At 45.5% G+C, this 15,114-nt stretch overlaps 1 protein-coding gene across 6 annotated transcripts in view; it reads left to right on the plus strand.

The window, feature by feature from the left end:
- Nucleotides 1–15,114, plus strand: part of TRAPPC9 (trafficking protein particle complex subunit 9) — a 560,212-nt gene that overhangs the window by 43,660 nt on the left and 501,438 nt on the right. For all 6 annotated transcript variants that reach the window (XM_057531917.1, XM_057531923.1, XM_057531919.1 and 3 more), the window contains one exon: nucleotides 7,079–7,672. In XM_057531917.1, coding sequence (XP_057387900.1) covers nucleotides 7,079–7,672 — 594 coding nt within the window. The remainder of the gene's footprint in view (nucleotides 1–7,078; nucleotides 7,673–15,114) is intronic.

Here is a 15,114-nt window from a genome sequence, read left to right on the forward strand (position 1 = left end):
TGGTTCCTCATCTGTAAGGTTGAAAATGGGAATGCTTGTTTCTTAGGATTGTTGTGAAGTCTAACTATGATAAGTTGTAAAGTGCCCAGTGCAGCCCTTTTCCTACCTTATATGAGACAAATTTCCTCCCGTGGTACGTGCATATTTTGAATCTGGGGCAAAAGTGAACAAGAAGTTTGCTAATACTGAGCTGCTTCAGGGAAAAACCCTTGCCTGAGGTTGTAAGGTTTATTGAGCTGTGGCATGGATTTGATTGCTGGTCTGCTTTTCAGGGCCTAGTTGGAACTGGAAGGGACCCAGAGGGGTCTTTTAGTCCAGGGTGACTTCATTGTTTAGATTTCATAGATTGGTAAGCGCTAAAAAGCTGGAGGGCCAATCATAGGCTTGTCAATTTTTATTTTTGCCCAGATAGAATAATGGAAAAACAAGCCCCATCTCCCCCACCTATTGTTTTATAAAAGCAAGAATGTTTGGGAATTCCCTGGCAGTCCAGTGGTTAGGACTCCGTGCTTTCACTGCGGTGGCCCGGGTTCAGTCCCTGGTCAGGGAACTAAGACCCTACAAGCCGTGGGGCGCAGCCAATTAAAAAAAAAAAAAGAACGTTTTAACAGCAAAAAATAAGACAGTTCATAACCTAAAAATAAATGATAACAATAGTAAATATTTATAAAGCACTTACTAAATTTACTTTAGTTTTATGGGAAGCTTAATATACATTGTTCATATTTTTCTCATTTGACTTCAGACTAGAGAAATTGAACACCTTCTGTCCTCAACCTGTGTCAGAACCACAGGCCACCTCTGCACCTGTAACACACTTGCCTTTTTTGTGCATCAACTTTTTTGCTTATAGAAGAGGGGTGTTGGCAGGAGCAATAGCACATAATCTCCTGATAGATGAGAAGGGCTGGGGCCAGACCCTGAAACTAGCCAACCTGCTGAAACACGCACTGTAAGCTTTTTGAAGTTCGACCTTCTTCCTTTTCTTTTTGATGTGGGCCATTTTTAAAGTCTTTATTGAATTTGTTACAATATTGCTTCTGTGTTATGTTTTGGTTTCTTGGCTGCGAGGCATGTGGGATCATAGCTCCCTGACCAGGGATGGAACCCGCACCCCCTGCATTGGAAGGCAAAGTCTTAACCGCCAAGGAAGTCCCCCTTCTTCCTTTTTTAACGCTTATGTTAAATGTTTAACATGTATGTACAGTTTAAAGAATGGCAAAACAAGCACCCCTGGATCTACCATCCAGCTTAAGAGACAGAACATAACTACTACTTCTGAAGCCCACTGCTTCCCTTTCAAACTGCATTCCTCTTTGCCACCCAGGTAACCACTATCCAAATTTACTTTTTCTTTATAATTTTACCATGTGTGTAAACAAGATATTGTTTAAGTGTTGCCTGTTTTTGAACTTTACATAAATGGAATGGTGCTGCTTGTATTAATCCACAACTTGCTTTATTTGCCCATCATGTTTTTGGGATTCATCTTTGTTCCTGCAGTGTAGCTCTAGGTCATTCATTTGCACTGTTCTAAAGTATTTCATTGTGTTAAACGACCACAGTTTAGTTACCCATTCTCCTGACCGTGGACATTTGCGTTCTCTTCAGTTCTTGCTTCTGTGAACCTGCCAGCCACATGCCAGAATACATGCCACCTGTCAAATAGGAGAGTTACCTTTGGTGTACATTTTTGCAAACATGTGGTGTTTTTATATTTAAAACATTTTGTCTTTATACCCATGTTCATAATAGTATTATTCATAGTAGCCAAAGCTAGAAACAACCCAAATGACCTTCGATGAATGAATAAATAAAATGTGGTATATATATACAATGAAATATTATTCAGCATTAAACAAGAAGGAGATTCTGATACATGCTACAACACTGACGAACCTTGAAGACATTCTGCTAAGTGAAATAAGCCAGTCACAAAAGGACAAATAGCATATGATTTCACTTATGTGACGTGCCTAGCGTGGTCAGATTCATAGAGACAGAAAGTAGATGGGGGCGTGCCGGGGGCGGGGGGATGGGGAGCTAGTGTTTCATGGGGACAGAGCTTCAGTGGTGAAGGTGAAAAAGTTCTGGAGATGGTTGTACAACAATGTAAGTGTACTTAATGCCATAGAACTCTACATTTAAAAAGGTAAGTTTTGTGTTACGTATATGTTACCACGATAATTTTTTTTTTTTGGTCAATCGGGTGGGTATGAAATGGTCTATCCCTGTGGTTTTAATTTGCTATCTCCTGATCGCCATTGAGGTGGAGCATCTTACTGTACACGTCTTGGCTGCTTGAGTTTCCTCTTCAAAGATGTCTGTTTGAGCAGTTTGTCCATTTTCTGATTGGGTTATGCTCTTTTCCTTACTCATGGATTGCGCATTGTGCCAGTACTACTGTTGGAGAGTCTGTCCTTTCCTACTGTCCTAGAAGGCACCTCAGCTGTATTTCAAATTACCATGCATGTGTGGGTCTGGTTCTGGGCTTGATGGCATTTCCATTTTTCTCTCTATCCCTGTGCCAATACTGTGCTGACTATAGGTTTTTTTTTTTTCCCCTACAGATTTACTGAAATATAATTCACATGCTATACAGTTCAACCATTTAAATATACAGTTCAGTGGTTTTTAATGTATTCACAGAGCTGTACAACCATCACCACAATCAATTTTAGAACATTTCATCACCCCACAGAGAAACCCTATGTTCCGTTAGCAGTTATATCTGGTGGGACAAATGCCCTTCCCCATTGGTCGTTCCTCAGGAGTTTCTTGGCTATTGACCATAAACTAACTTGTTACATTCCATGAAAAATCTGATAGGACTTCGAATCAGAATTGTGTTGAATCTATATATCAAAATGGGGAGAATGAACATCTTTATGATATAAACTTTTTCTACCCATGCATATATCTGGGACCCTACCTTTTCATCTGTACAGAGCCTGGCACATGGGAAGTCCTCATTAGATGTTGGGGATGTGAATGATGAGATTTCATACGTCATTAGTTTCAACCATAGCCTTGCACAAAAGAGAAAACTAACCTCAGTGAAGCTACGCGCCTCACTTACGGTCACAAAGAGTGACAGCCAGCGCTGGAGCCAACCCGATGCACGTGGTGCTTGCAACGAGTTCTCTGCCGCCTGCTGATGGGGAGCAGCGTGCTTGTTGCGAATAACATATGCTGGTTGACCGCTTTCAGTTTCATTGGTTCTATCTTATCTGTAGGTGTTTTTCTTCTGGTGGGCCTGTGTGTGATGTGGGACATGTTAATAAAGATCTGTGTCTGGGAGAACTCTGGGCCAGGTGCAAGGAGTGCCCACTGAGCACATGCTTGAATTGGGAAAAGCCACAGTAAAGGTTGGAATTTCCATTACGGTTCAAACTTCTTGATTTCTATGACCTATTATACCTTGATTTAGCCCACCTTAATTTTGGATGCACAAATATGGAATAATTTGATGGAACGTCATTGTACGGTATTGTAGAGAGAGGACCTTGTATGATTTTTCTCTTTCTTTTTTCTAACACCTGTTCTCCTGGGCCTTACAGATCCTGCACCCATTCAGCAGTGCCCAGGGCTTGCTCGGTGCTGCACTGAAGCAAAATTTGTTTATAAGGGCCTTTCCTCATCTACTCTGGGCCTCCGTTTTCTTCTCTGCACAATGAAGGCTTAGACTAGATAAAGGTTTTTCAATATCTTTGCCACCTTTTAGAAACAGAAAACTCTCAAATCCACCCCCCACCCATCCCAGTGCTTAAGATTTTGATACGTCCCCCAAGGGGTGACATCCCTCTTTGTTGAAAGTTGATGTGCTTTTGGTTCTTTCCAGGAGGTGCAGAAAAGACTGCAGAGAATTATTGCAGGGAGGGGCCGGGGGGGCAGTGTATCACACTTTACAGTGTGAGTGCCGGGACAGGGGCTGGGGTGGGGGGGTGCGGGAGCGCCTGCGTTTAAATACTGCTGCTGACGTGGCCTCTCTGTGATCTTGCACAATGTGACAGACCTCTTTCCCTCAGTTTCTTCATGTGTAAAGTCGGGGTGGTATTATTTAGAGGTTTTCATGAGATAATATACACAGAAGCTATTTGTGACCTGGGTAGAAACAAGACCTGTTAGCGGGTCAGAGGTTTCTTTTCTTTTTCTTTTTTTTTTCAGGAACTCAGTAGCCACATGTGGCCAGTGGCTCCTGTATTGCACAGTGCAGGGCTAGACCCACCGTTTTTTTGTTTGTCTGTTTGTTTGTTTTTTTAATCAGTCATCAATTTTATACACATCAGTGTATACATGTCAATCCCAATCACCCAATTCAGCATACCACCATCCCCACCCCTCCGCACTTTTCCCCCCTTGGTGTCCATACATTTGTTCTCTACATCTGTGTCTCAACTTCTGCCCTGCAAACCGGTTCATCTGTACCATTTTTCTAGGTTCCACATACATGCGTTAATATACGATATTTGTTTTTCTCTTTCTGACTTACTTCACTCTGTATGATAGTCTCTAGATCCATCCATGTCTCAACAAATGACTCAATTTTGTTCCTTTTTATGGCTGAGTAATATTCCATTGTATGTATGTACCACAACTTCTTTATCCATTCGTCTGTCGATGGGCATTTAGGTTGCTTCCATGACCTGGCTATTGTAAATAGTGCTGCAGTGAACATTGGGGTGCACGTGTCTTTTTGAATTACGGTTTTCTCTGGGTATATGCCCAGTAGTGGGATTGCTGGGTCATATGGTAATTCTATTTTTAGTTTTTTAAGGAACCTCCATATTGTTCTCCATAGTGGCTGTATCAATTTACATTCCCACCAACAGTGCAAGAGGGTTCCCTTTTCTCCACACCCTCTCCAGCATTTGTTGTTTGTAGATTTTCTGATGATGCCCATTCTAACTGGTGTGAGGTGATACCTCATTGTAGTTTTGACTTGCATTTCTCTGATGATTAGTGATGTTGAGCATCTTTTCATGTGCTTCTTGGCCATCTGTATGTCTTCTTTGGAAAAATGTCTATTTAGGTCTTCTGCCCAGTTTTGGGGAAAAAAAAAAAAAATCTTGTTCCTGCTGCTCTGTCCAGGTGTGTTGTGAAGTTCCTGGAGGGTGAGGGTTGACTCTGAAGTCCAGCATGGGGTAGGTGGCCCCAGGATCTGCGTGCCCCAAATTGCTCCCACCTCCCTCCCCAGTCCTCTTCCTCTCAGCCCAGGATGAAATCCCTGCCATTGGACTTACTCAGAGGTCTAGTGGAAATGGCCTTTTATTTTTATTGTTTCATCTGGGAGGGCTGCTGTCATGATCTCTGTAGTCAGGTTCTGGTGACCCGAAGGCTATGCAATTTGGAGTTCCTAGTCAAGAAAAAGAAAACACAATTACAGATACAAAATTAGATATAGGGCCATGGAAGGGGCTTTTGCAAGTGGGGGCCGTTAGCTCTGTTAGCTTCACAGTACAGCGGCCTCTGGCCGTGAGTACCCATCCCTGTACTCTGAAGTAGGAGAGACTGGTGGAGTCAGTGGAAAGATTTACTGAGTGTCTCTCACGGGCTAGGCGTTTCCCTATTTGTACGGTGTATTCCTTATTTGATACAATGAGCTCATTTAATCTCAATAGTCTTTAAAAAAATTAGACCTTTTATTTTGAGATGTAATGTAGATTCCCATGCAGTTGTAAGAGATAATATTGAGAGAGCTTATGGACCCTTTGCCCAGTTTCCCTTGATGGTACCGTCTTGCAAAGTTATGGTACAATATTAAAACCAGAATATTGACTCACTAACCCTTTGAGGTTTGTGTTATTATCCACATTTTAATTCATGATAAAACTGGGGTTTAAAGAAGCACACAGGCCTGCCCCAGGTCACTGACGTTGTTAGTGTAGAGTCAGGGGTGGAACGTGGGCTTCACATTTCTGGGCAGTGCCATTATGATGGTCTGTGGAAGGGGGCAGCATTCATTTGCTTGTTTGTTCGTTCATTCAGCAAACATTTATTAACTCCTGTGGGCCAGATGCTTTCCTGTGGGTTATCTAATTGAATTCAACTGTACTGAGAATCAGGTAATGTTTTCTTTCTTTCTTTTTAAATTTTTATCGGAGTATTGTTGATGTTGCTTTCTTTTTATATCTAACAAAATTCACTCAGAGAGGTTATTAAAACTCTCCCAAGGAAACACAGCTCATAAAGGAGGGATAGGAACCGTGTATAGCCTCTCCTTCTACGTCAGGCAGTATGCCCGGCACTTTGCATTTTCAGCCTTCCTCAATCCAGATGTCTTCTTAGAAAGCAAGTTTTATTATCGCCATTATTTTTCAGTTCAGGAGCTCAAGTGGACTGGAGTTCAAGTCCAGACCATCTGATTCCACTGTGGTTCTTTTCATTCTGTTCTGCTGAGGGGCTGGGGAAGCAGTTCCTTCCGTTGTTCATTCATTTATTCAGCTTTTTTTTTTTTTTTTAATTATTTGCTTTATTTATTTATTTTTTAAATTTTTATTTCTTTATTTTTATTTATGGCTGTGTTGGGTCTTTGTTTCTGTGTGAGGGCTTTCCCCAGTTGCAGCAAGTGGGGGCCACTCTTCATCGCGGTGCGCGGGCCTCTCACTATCGCGGCCTCTCCCGTCGTGGAGCACAGGCTCTAGAGCACAGGCTCAGCAATTGTGGCTCACGGGCCTAGTTGCTCCGCGGCACGTGGGATCCTCCCAGACCAGGGCTCGAACCCGTGTCCCCTGCATTGGCAGGCAGACTCTCAGCCACTGCGCCACCAGGGAAGGCCTATTCAGCTTTTTGAGCACTGACTCCGCATCAGTGCCTGGCGCCTGGCTAGGTGTTGGAAACAGAAAACAAGAGACGGCCCCTTTTCTGCAGGAGCTCCAGGCCTGGTGCAAGAGCAGGGAATTGTGATAGGAGCTGTGATAGCCATATGCAGAACTCCGAGGGCAGACTGTTCCCCACAGCTCTGCTTGGGGCTTACCCTGCCTTCCAGCTGGTGGGCGCCGGCATCACCACGTCCCCGAGCGCGCTGGCAGCCTGCAAAACCCGGTGCACCTCAAAGCCTCTTCTTCTCTCTGGGCAGGGTCTTCACCATGAGTGTCCCTGACTACATGCAGTGTGCTGAGGACCACCAGACTCTCCTCGTGGTGGTCCAGCCCGTGGGGATCGTCTCGGAGGAGAACTTCTTCAAGATCTACAAGAGGATCTCGTCCGTGAGCCAGATCAGCGTGCGCGACTCGCAGCGCGTGCTCTATATCCGCTATCGGCACCACTACCCGCCCGAGAACAACGAGTGGGGCGACTTCCAGACCCACCGCAAGGTCGTGGGCCTCATCACCATCACAGACTGCTTCTCGGCCAAGGACTGGCCGCAGACTTTCGAGAAGTTCCACGTGCAGAAGGAGATGTACGGCTCCACGCTCTACGACTCGCGGCTCTTCGTCTTCGGGCTGCAGGGGGAGGTGGCCGAGCAGCCGCGCACCGACGTGGCCTTCTACCCCGGCTACGAGGACTGCGGGACGGTGGAGAAGAGGATCGAGGACTTCATCGAGTCGCTGTTCATCGTGCTTGAGTCCAAGCGCCTGGACAGGGCCACGGACAAGTCCGGGGACAAGATCCCGCTCCTCTGCGTCCCGTTTGAGAAGAAGGACTTCGTGGGACTGGACACGGACAGTAGGTAAGTCTGCCTGGAGCCCAGGCTCCTCAGCGTGGGGGGGCTTCCCGACATCCAGAAGCGGAGAAGCAAGTGGGAGCGTAGTCTTGCAGCGGGGGGAAAAGGGTGCAGTCCACTGGTTTTCAGACTTTTAAAAATGGGACAGCCTTTGGTTCAGGGAAATCGTTTTAGGGTTCATGTGGACACTTACTGCCCCTTTTCAGCTGGGAGCCCTGGTGGGACCCCCTGGAGCGCTGTCCAGTAGGGTAGCCACTGTCACTAAGACTGTGGAGGAGGCTGGTCTGAGCCGAGACGTGCTGTAGGTAAAATGCACGTCAGATGCTGAGACCTAGTCTAGGAAAAAGAATGCAAACTATCTCAGTATTTCTTTTTTATTGATTACATGTTGAAATAACACTTACATATATTAGATTAAATAAAATACGTTATTAAAATCAGTTGCGAGGTTTGGTTTTCACTTTTTTAAATGTGCAAACTAGAAAACTTTATTTACGTGGCTCACATGGTTTTCCTGTTGGACAGCACTGCCCTCTGGCACAGTGTGAAGACTGTTATTCAGCCTCATCCCTTCAATGTGTAGATGAGGGGCTGAACCCGGAGAGGTGGCAGAACGAGGTGCTAGCTGAGCTGGGGGTCGGGCCCGGGCCTCCTGCCTCCCAGTCCGGGCACCTGCAGGGCTCAGGCTCCTCCTCCTGCCAGACGGCCTCGCCATGGCAGCGCCAGAGCCCTCGCTTATGGTTAGGGTATCAGAAATGCCACAGGGACTTCCGAAAGAGCTCCCCACACAGAGGAAGGTGTGTTCATAGTTTCTGTGTCTCAGGGAGTGTCAGACAGAGCAGGGAAAGTTCAGTCCACACTTTGTCCCTGTGAGTAAGTCACCAGAATTGCAGACGAGCTCTGCTGGGCCGTCTGCTTCCCCTCTCTGCCCTCTGCTCAGTTTCCCTGTGTGGCCAGAGTGGTGTCCCTCCTGCAGGAGAGGACGAGGTGCACGCCTTTGCTGAGAGATGCTCCCCTTTGCTGGGGAGAGCGCGGGTAGCTCTGTCACTCCTGGCCTTGGGCCCTGGGCCCTGATTCTGTCCTCCCCGCTCTGTACAGGTCGCACGATGGTCTCCCAGGTGAGGATGGGGGACATGGCGTGGGTGCCGCAGTGCCCGCTGCAGAGCAGGTGCTCAGGGTTTCCTGAACTAACCTAAGGTCAGACCCGACTTTCTGGTTGTTGATAAGTTAGAGGAGAAGATGTCACAGAGTTGAGGAAAAAGGTCCAGGCAGCCCTACGAGTGAGAGGCACAGAGTCCCCGAGCCACTCCTGCAGGTGGTGCCTGGCAGGGTCTGGAGGAATTTTCACTTCCTCACCCGGACACATCTGTGTGGTCTAAGGAAAGGGCGAGGCATGTCGTACCCACGATCCGTACTTAGTTTTCGCATGACCCTGTGATCTACATGCCAGCGCTCCCCTTCTGCTCCTCGGAGCCGAGGTGGCAAGGTTTAGGAGCCCAGGCACCGCCGAGGGGCAGAGCTGCCAGCACCAGGCCCACTCCCGGCCAGCTCCTCGCCTCACTTGTTGCCTCCTGCTGAGCCCCAGGCGTCAGGTGGGGTAGATGCCGTGGCAATCATCCCTCACAAGGTGGGGCCTCACGGGCACACAGCGGCCTGCATTTCCCGCATCACGGTGCCTGCGGCCTCGGCAGGGACTGCCTTCCCCTCCCTGGACAGACTGGTGGGTGAGTGGCTGAAGCCAGGAACCCTGCCCTGACCCCGTGACCAGTGCCTTATCCTTGCCAAACGGGGCACTGGTGACATTTCTGCTCATCAGCTTCTTGGCTTTGAGGTTGCAGACCCACCAGAGAAGGCCAGTTTGTTTTTGCCTTTTGAAATCTGTGCTCACAATTGGGCAGGAATAACTAGTTTCAGGATACTGTGCTTGGTGCATGGTGGCTGATCCTATTTCCAAGTGTTTACGCAGAGTGAATGAAACCTCCCTCCTGGTGGGTCCATTCTGTTCTCGCCGGTACCGTAAACGCTCAGCCATCATATGCACTTCAGTGAGATAATGATGCCAGTGACCTCAACTCAAACACATTCTCCTCCAGTCGCTGTTCATCCCTTGTTGCTTTCACTCGTCTCAGTTATCTAATTTTTAAAACAACGGTTAGGTGCAGGGACAGAGCCTAACTCTCCTGCAGCTCTTGGTAGGGGTGATAAAAAGCGTCCAACCTGAAATGAGATTGCATTTTGTGGCTCAAAAGGAAATGTCTAGATGTAGGTGGAGTTTTGGTTTGAGGCGCTGACAGGCTCCACGGCACGTGCCGCCAACCTGAGGCCCCAGCCTTCCCAGGGGCCGTAGGTGTGGGTGGGCTTTACTGAACGTCCACGTGTGCCCCTGGCCTCATCAAAGCCCACGTCAATTCTTGACCATGCTGTCAAAGTTATTTTTGTTCTGGTGTGTTTCTAATTTTTGCTTGTTCCTCTTTCTTTTCCTTTGTTCTTTTTCTCTCATACTGCCCTGTGAGTATGTTGTTGGGTCTGAAAAGGTAGGCTGTGAACATGTTACATTGAAAATAGCTAGATTTCCCTCTGTGCTGCCTTCTTACCGCCTTCATCGCTTTAAAAAACAAAAACTTAACTGCTGCCTTGATCCATGTATTATCCTGGTCATCTTTTTATTTTCTAATTTTTTCGAATTTTCGCTTTTTTAGCACATAACCCACTGGTGTTTGATAGCTATTCAAACACTTGCTTTGGGGAACCTGTTTGGTCTTCCTTATATTTGGTGACAAATGAGCCCTTATTAATTTTTGTTTGTTTGTTTTGAGGAAGTGAGATGCTAATTGATTTAAGCGGCTGCCGAGGGGTTTTCACGGGATATTTTAACTTGGAAGTCAAAGTCTGCCGCACCTTGCTTGATTCTGGCTTTTAAATGAACGCATTAGGCCCGCGGTTCTTGGCTGTCGCTGGTGATGTGCATGGTGGTGCTTACTGGCCAGTGGTCACCGGTGAAGAGGTGACTGGCTTGGGGGTCTGCTGGCCGTGGAGGGTCGCTGTTGGAGGAACGGACACCAGATTTCCTTTTGCTTTCACCTTGACCATGCCATTTACTTTACTTTGTCTGAGCAACTTTCTGTCATAAAGGGGCAGAGGCTAGTCTAAAATCTATGCCACTCTTTTGCCCCCTTTATGAGGGCAGTTTTTCTAGGTATCAGAAAAATATGTCCTTCTCCTAAATAGCTAGTTCGTTTGGATCTGGTGGACACAAGGACCTCTCTAAGTGACCATGACTTCCTCTCTGCTTTAGCCAATAAGCGTTCAGAGCCAGGTCTGTGGTTTACCTTAGCAGATGTATAGGCCCTACCTGCACCAGCCTTTACTTTTAACCCATGTTGGCAAGAAATAGCTGATTCTTTATTTGTTGAGGCTAATGTCCGCCACTGATGGGCATGTCATTAGTTTGCAACTCCATCACCCAAGGTCAGCTGTGAAGGGAGATGCTTTGGCTGACCTAAGACCTCACGTTCTTCCCCCCGGTTCATCTCACCCCTGGGGAAGGGTTTTGCCACACCACCATGCTGGCCAGGAGACCTTGTTTCTCCTTTAATGCTCTGGTCCAAATGTGGACCCTTCATCTTTCATCAAGATAGGCCAGACTTTCTGCAAGGGTCCATCCCATTCTGGGGTGGGGGGACAAAACAGAAGTAAGTGTAGCAAGTGCAAGAAGTTGAGGCCATCTGGGTTGGAAAACATAGGGTGGGGTCCTGTGATGGCTGGGCTGTGCCCTGGATGCAGGGCCTTTCCCATGGCTCCCGAGACTCAGAAGCTGGAGTTGGAGTGGCGTGGGAGTGGGGAGAAGATGGGGTCACACTCACCTTTGAGGGAGGGAGGAAGGCCTGGGGTGGTGTGGAGCCCTGCCAGTCCAGTGGACTATCTTCCCCACGGACACAAGGCAGATCAGACAGGGGATCTGAGGACGGAGGGGATGGGCATTGGGAGGAGGGGCTGACATGTGGAAGGATTGTTGGATAGTTCTGGAATAGTCTTTCCCCTCAAAATAGACTTAAAAAAATCCAAATCTCTTAAGAACATTGATAGTTACTATGCAGGAAGCAGTTCTTTTTTGATCCTTCTAAGGGTAAGGCACTACACTGGTGGATACAAAGAATAGGACAGTCTGTCCCAGGGGTTTGATACTTATTAGGGGGAATATGCAAGTTTATGAGGGGAGAAGGGTGGGGGAGGGAAACTAGCAAGGCTCTGTATCAGGCACCAGTCAGCCTCCCCACCTACATATTTCACTCATGCCACATCGATGCCACCTGAGGTGGGTGGTAGCAGCCCCCTTTTCCAGAGTGGGAAGCCTTCTCAGAGAGGTTAAGTCGTTAGCCCAGCATCACAGGGGTAGTAAATGCTGTAGCAGGATTCAAGCACGGCCTTGTCAGGCTTTCAAGGAAGTGTTCTCACTACTAATTCTGTTACCTCCCTGTTACATCTGGAATGGTAAAGTGGATCAGTTTTGGAGCCTTTCCGAAAAAGTCTCTGACTTAAGTGCTGCAGTTCTATTTCATGAAGCTCAGACTTGTCTTATGGTTAGGAAGCATCAGCATGCTTTACATCCCAGAGTTGAAGGTCTTCGTTTCACTCCAATGATGACATGCTTGCAAATGACGCACAGGTGCAAAATCAGACTTAGAAACTTCCGAACTTGTAATGGAAACTGTCCAGCCCTCCCTTGATCTGCTTTCCTCAGCAGAATGTAACTATGCTGCAAGGTAGGCCTGGGCTTTCTTTATGGAGTGAAGGTTTAATATCCAACGTTAGCATAAAACAGTTCAGATGGAGGAAATCGACATTGATGATTTATTGGAAGATTTCATAAGACAAGATGCAGAATCAGTTAATGGCCCATATACCATCTGAAATTGAGTACAGAACGTTGCATTTCTTATTTTCTGTTTAGAGCTGTCTTACAACATAAAGTTGTCTACTTTGGAACTTCAGCTCCACCAAAGGGGCGCCTGTCAGTGTGTTTATGCATGATGCACGTAATCTAGGTTTCCTCAGTCCATAATATGCTAGTGCAAAATCATGGGCTGTAGCTATCACTTAATTATGCAAATGCCTTTAAAACTATATAATACCAAAAAGAAAAAAAAAAAGAGATTACCTTTATCAAAGTTCCTTTGGATTTTAATTGCAAACTGTTGTTGAGCAGCTCTGGTTTTCCTTTGGATTTGAATATATACATTCTTTGCATGTAAATTGGTTTTTGGATTAGAATATACCAAGCCCTTTTTTTCCACAAGCCATGTAAATAGTACCCAAATCGCACACATATGAAACACTTTCTTCTTTTATCTGATCAGAAGTCATGAGAATAATACAGCGTATATCTTTAGTTGAATTGTACTTAGTGTAAAGTGCAGTGTGAGCGCCTTCTGTGACAGTGCTTGCGGCTGTGTGTTAGGTGTTTTTGCACAGCTTCTAGAAAGGATGCCTTTCCCTTTATCTGGGGAGGCTGCCAGGTCTTTGCCTGTGATTTAGTTATGATTGATTTGAGGCCATTATGACTTAGGGGTTACTGGGTTTTTAATTTTTCTATCAATCCTTATTTCCAATTCCTTTAACCCAGTGTTTATAACTTGTAAGAATAATGAAATAACGTGAGTCACTCTTTGAAGTATTTAGAGCATATTCACATTTTTGGCTAAGTTCTGTTGCTCATGGCTTTGAAATTCACCATTAGTTTTGAAATTTACAACAAATCATGGCATATTTTGAATATTTGCATTTTGTGTTAATGTTACCTTTATTTGCTACTGTGGCTTCATGTTGTATTTTTCTTTGTCATACTGTTTGCGCGTATGTTTTTTTTCCTTATCCATAAGCATATTCAGTGGTCACACAATGTGACAATTCTAATAATGTATATATAAGAACTCTGAACTTTTAGAGAGACTTACAAAACGTGACATTACCATTTTCAAATGATCCGTGAAAGAAGGATCCATGTCTTTTTGGAAGAAGAATTTTGATGAGGAAGCTTATATTCTAAATTACAAAATTGGCTTAAAATATTTTAGTTTATTTTGTAGTTTACCTAACTACAAATCGAATTGTCTTAATTCCTTTATCTGTTTCTTACTGTGTTTTCAAAGGATTGGAACAGAATTGCTCATAATCTTGAGATGACCCAGTCTTGGGGCATATAGTACTTCGAGAGTTAAATACTTTAATTTATATAAATCTGTGATAGAATTTTGTTTGTTTGGTATTTTGGAGATTTTCTCCAAAGTATTAGGGTTCATTCTATTTTTATATAATTTAGAATATTTTATATTGTTTTGTTGAATCGTATGACCTTAATATGAAAAACTAAGAGCATATTTAGCTGACTCCTTTTTGTAAAAATCCTGTATTTTCAAAACCAACTGTTTCTGATCACAACGATTGCACTTTTTATTTTTGAAAATGTTCTGGGCTATATTTTGCTACAGCAGATGTGCACCTTTGTAAGTTCATACGAAGATGTAATAATTTACTTTTTTTGGAGAGTTAAGACAGGATGCTTTAAAGCAAATTTTAGTCTAACAGGATAGGAGTAGAGTCTACTGAAAAAAAGTCTAATTCAAAATCTATTGAGTCAACATCATGGTGGTATTTGTAAACTGAGCCACGTATTAAAAGTCCACAGTCGTGGTAATGGAGGAGGAAAATGTGCATTTGGATGCTGAATTCTTTTCTGGTTAGAACAGGAGGACACAGCAAGGAAGCAGGCCAAGCACTGCCCACCTTTGAGAGGGAGAGGCCCACAGGTGCAGAGGTTGGAGGCAGGGAAGGCTTCCTTGAGAAACTGAGTTGAAATGAGCCCTAAGGTGAGTGGGAAGTAGCTAGACCGAAGGGTCAGGTGGCCCCTGCGGTCACTGGGGACCTCGGTACGGCGGTAAGGCTGGGGAATGCAGGGGGCAGTGGGGAGGGCCAGAACTGTACTGGGGAAACTTTGAAGGCGTTGAAGTGAGGGAGTGACCTAATCAGATTTGTGCTTTGGGAAGGCCACTCTGGCTGTGTGTGAGTGTGTGTGTGTAGCAGGGATGAAGGGGAGGGTGGTACAGGGTGGGAGGGTCATTAGAAGACCATTAGAGGGCTGTTGAGGTGACCAGTGGGGGAGAGATGGCAGGGTGTGCTTGGGGATGGCGGGGCAATTTAGATGCAGTATTTTCTTATGGGGAGGGCTTGTTGGCGGGGGCCATCCTAGCAGCGCATTGTGGCTGGGAAGAAAACAGATGGAGGCCAAGCCGACTTTCCTCTTCTCTCTTTCTCTGTGTTATGTGATGATCTTAGTTCAGCGAACATTTGGAACAGAAAAGGTACATTCCAGAGTTAGATCAGATGGGATTTAAGTTTGTATTGAGATCTGTACATTCATTTAGCCAGAAACTTCACATCTTTTGGATTAA

The sequence above is a fragment of the Balaenoptera acutorostrata genome, chromosome 17, assembly GCF_949987535.1.
Source record: "Balaenoptera acutorostrata chromosome 17, mBalAcu1.1, whole genome shotgun sequence".
Taxonomy (NCBI): Eukaryota; Metazoa; Chordata; class Mammalia; order Artiodactyla; family Balaenopteridae; genus Balaenoptera; species Balaenoptera acutorostrata.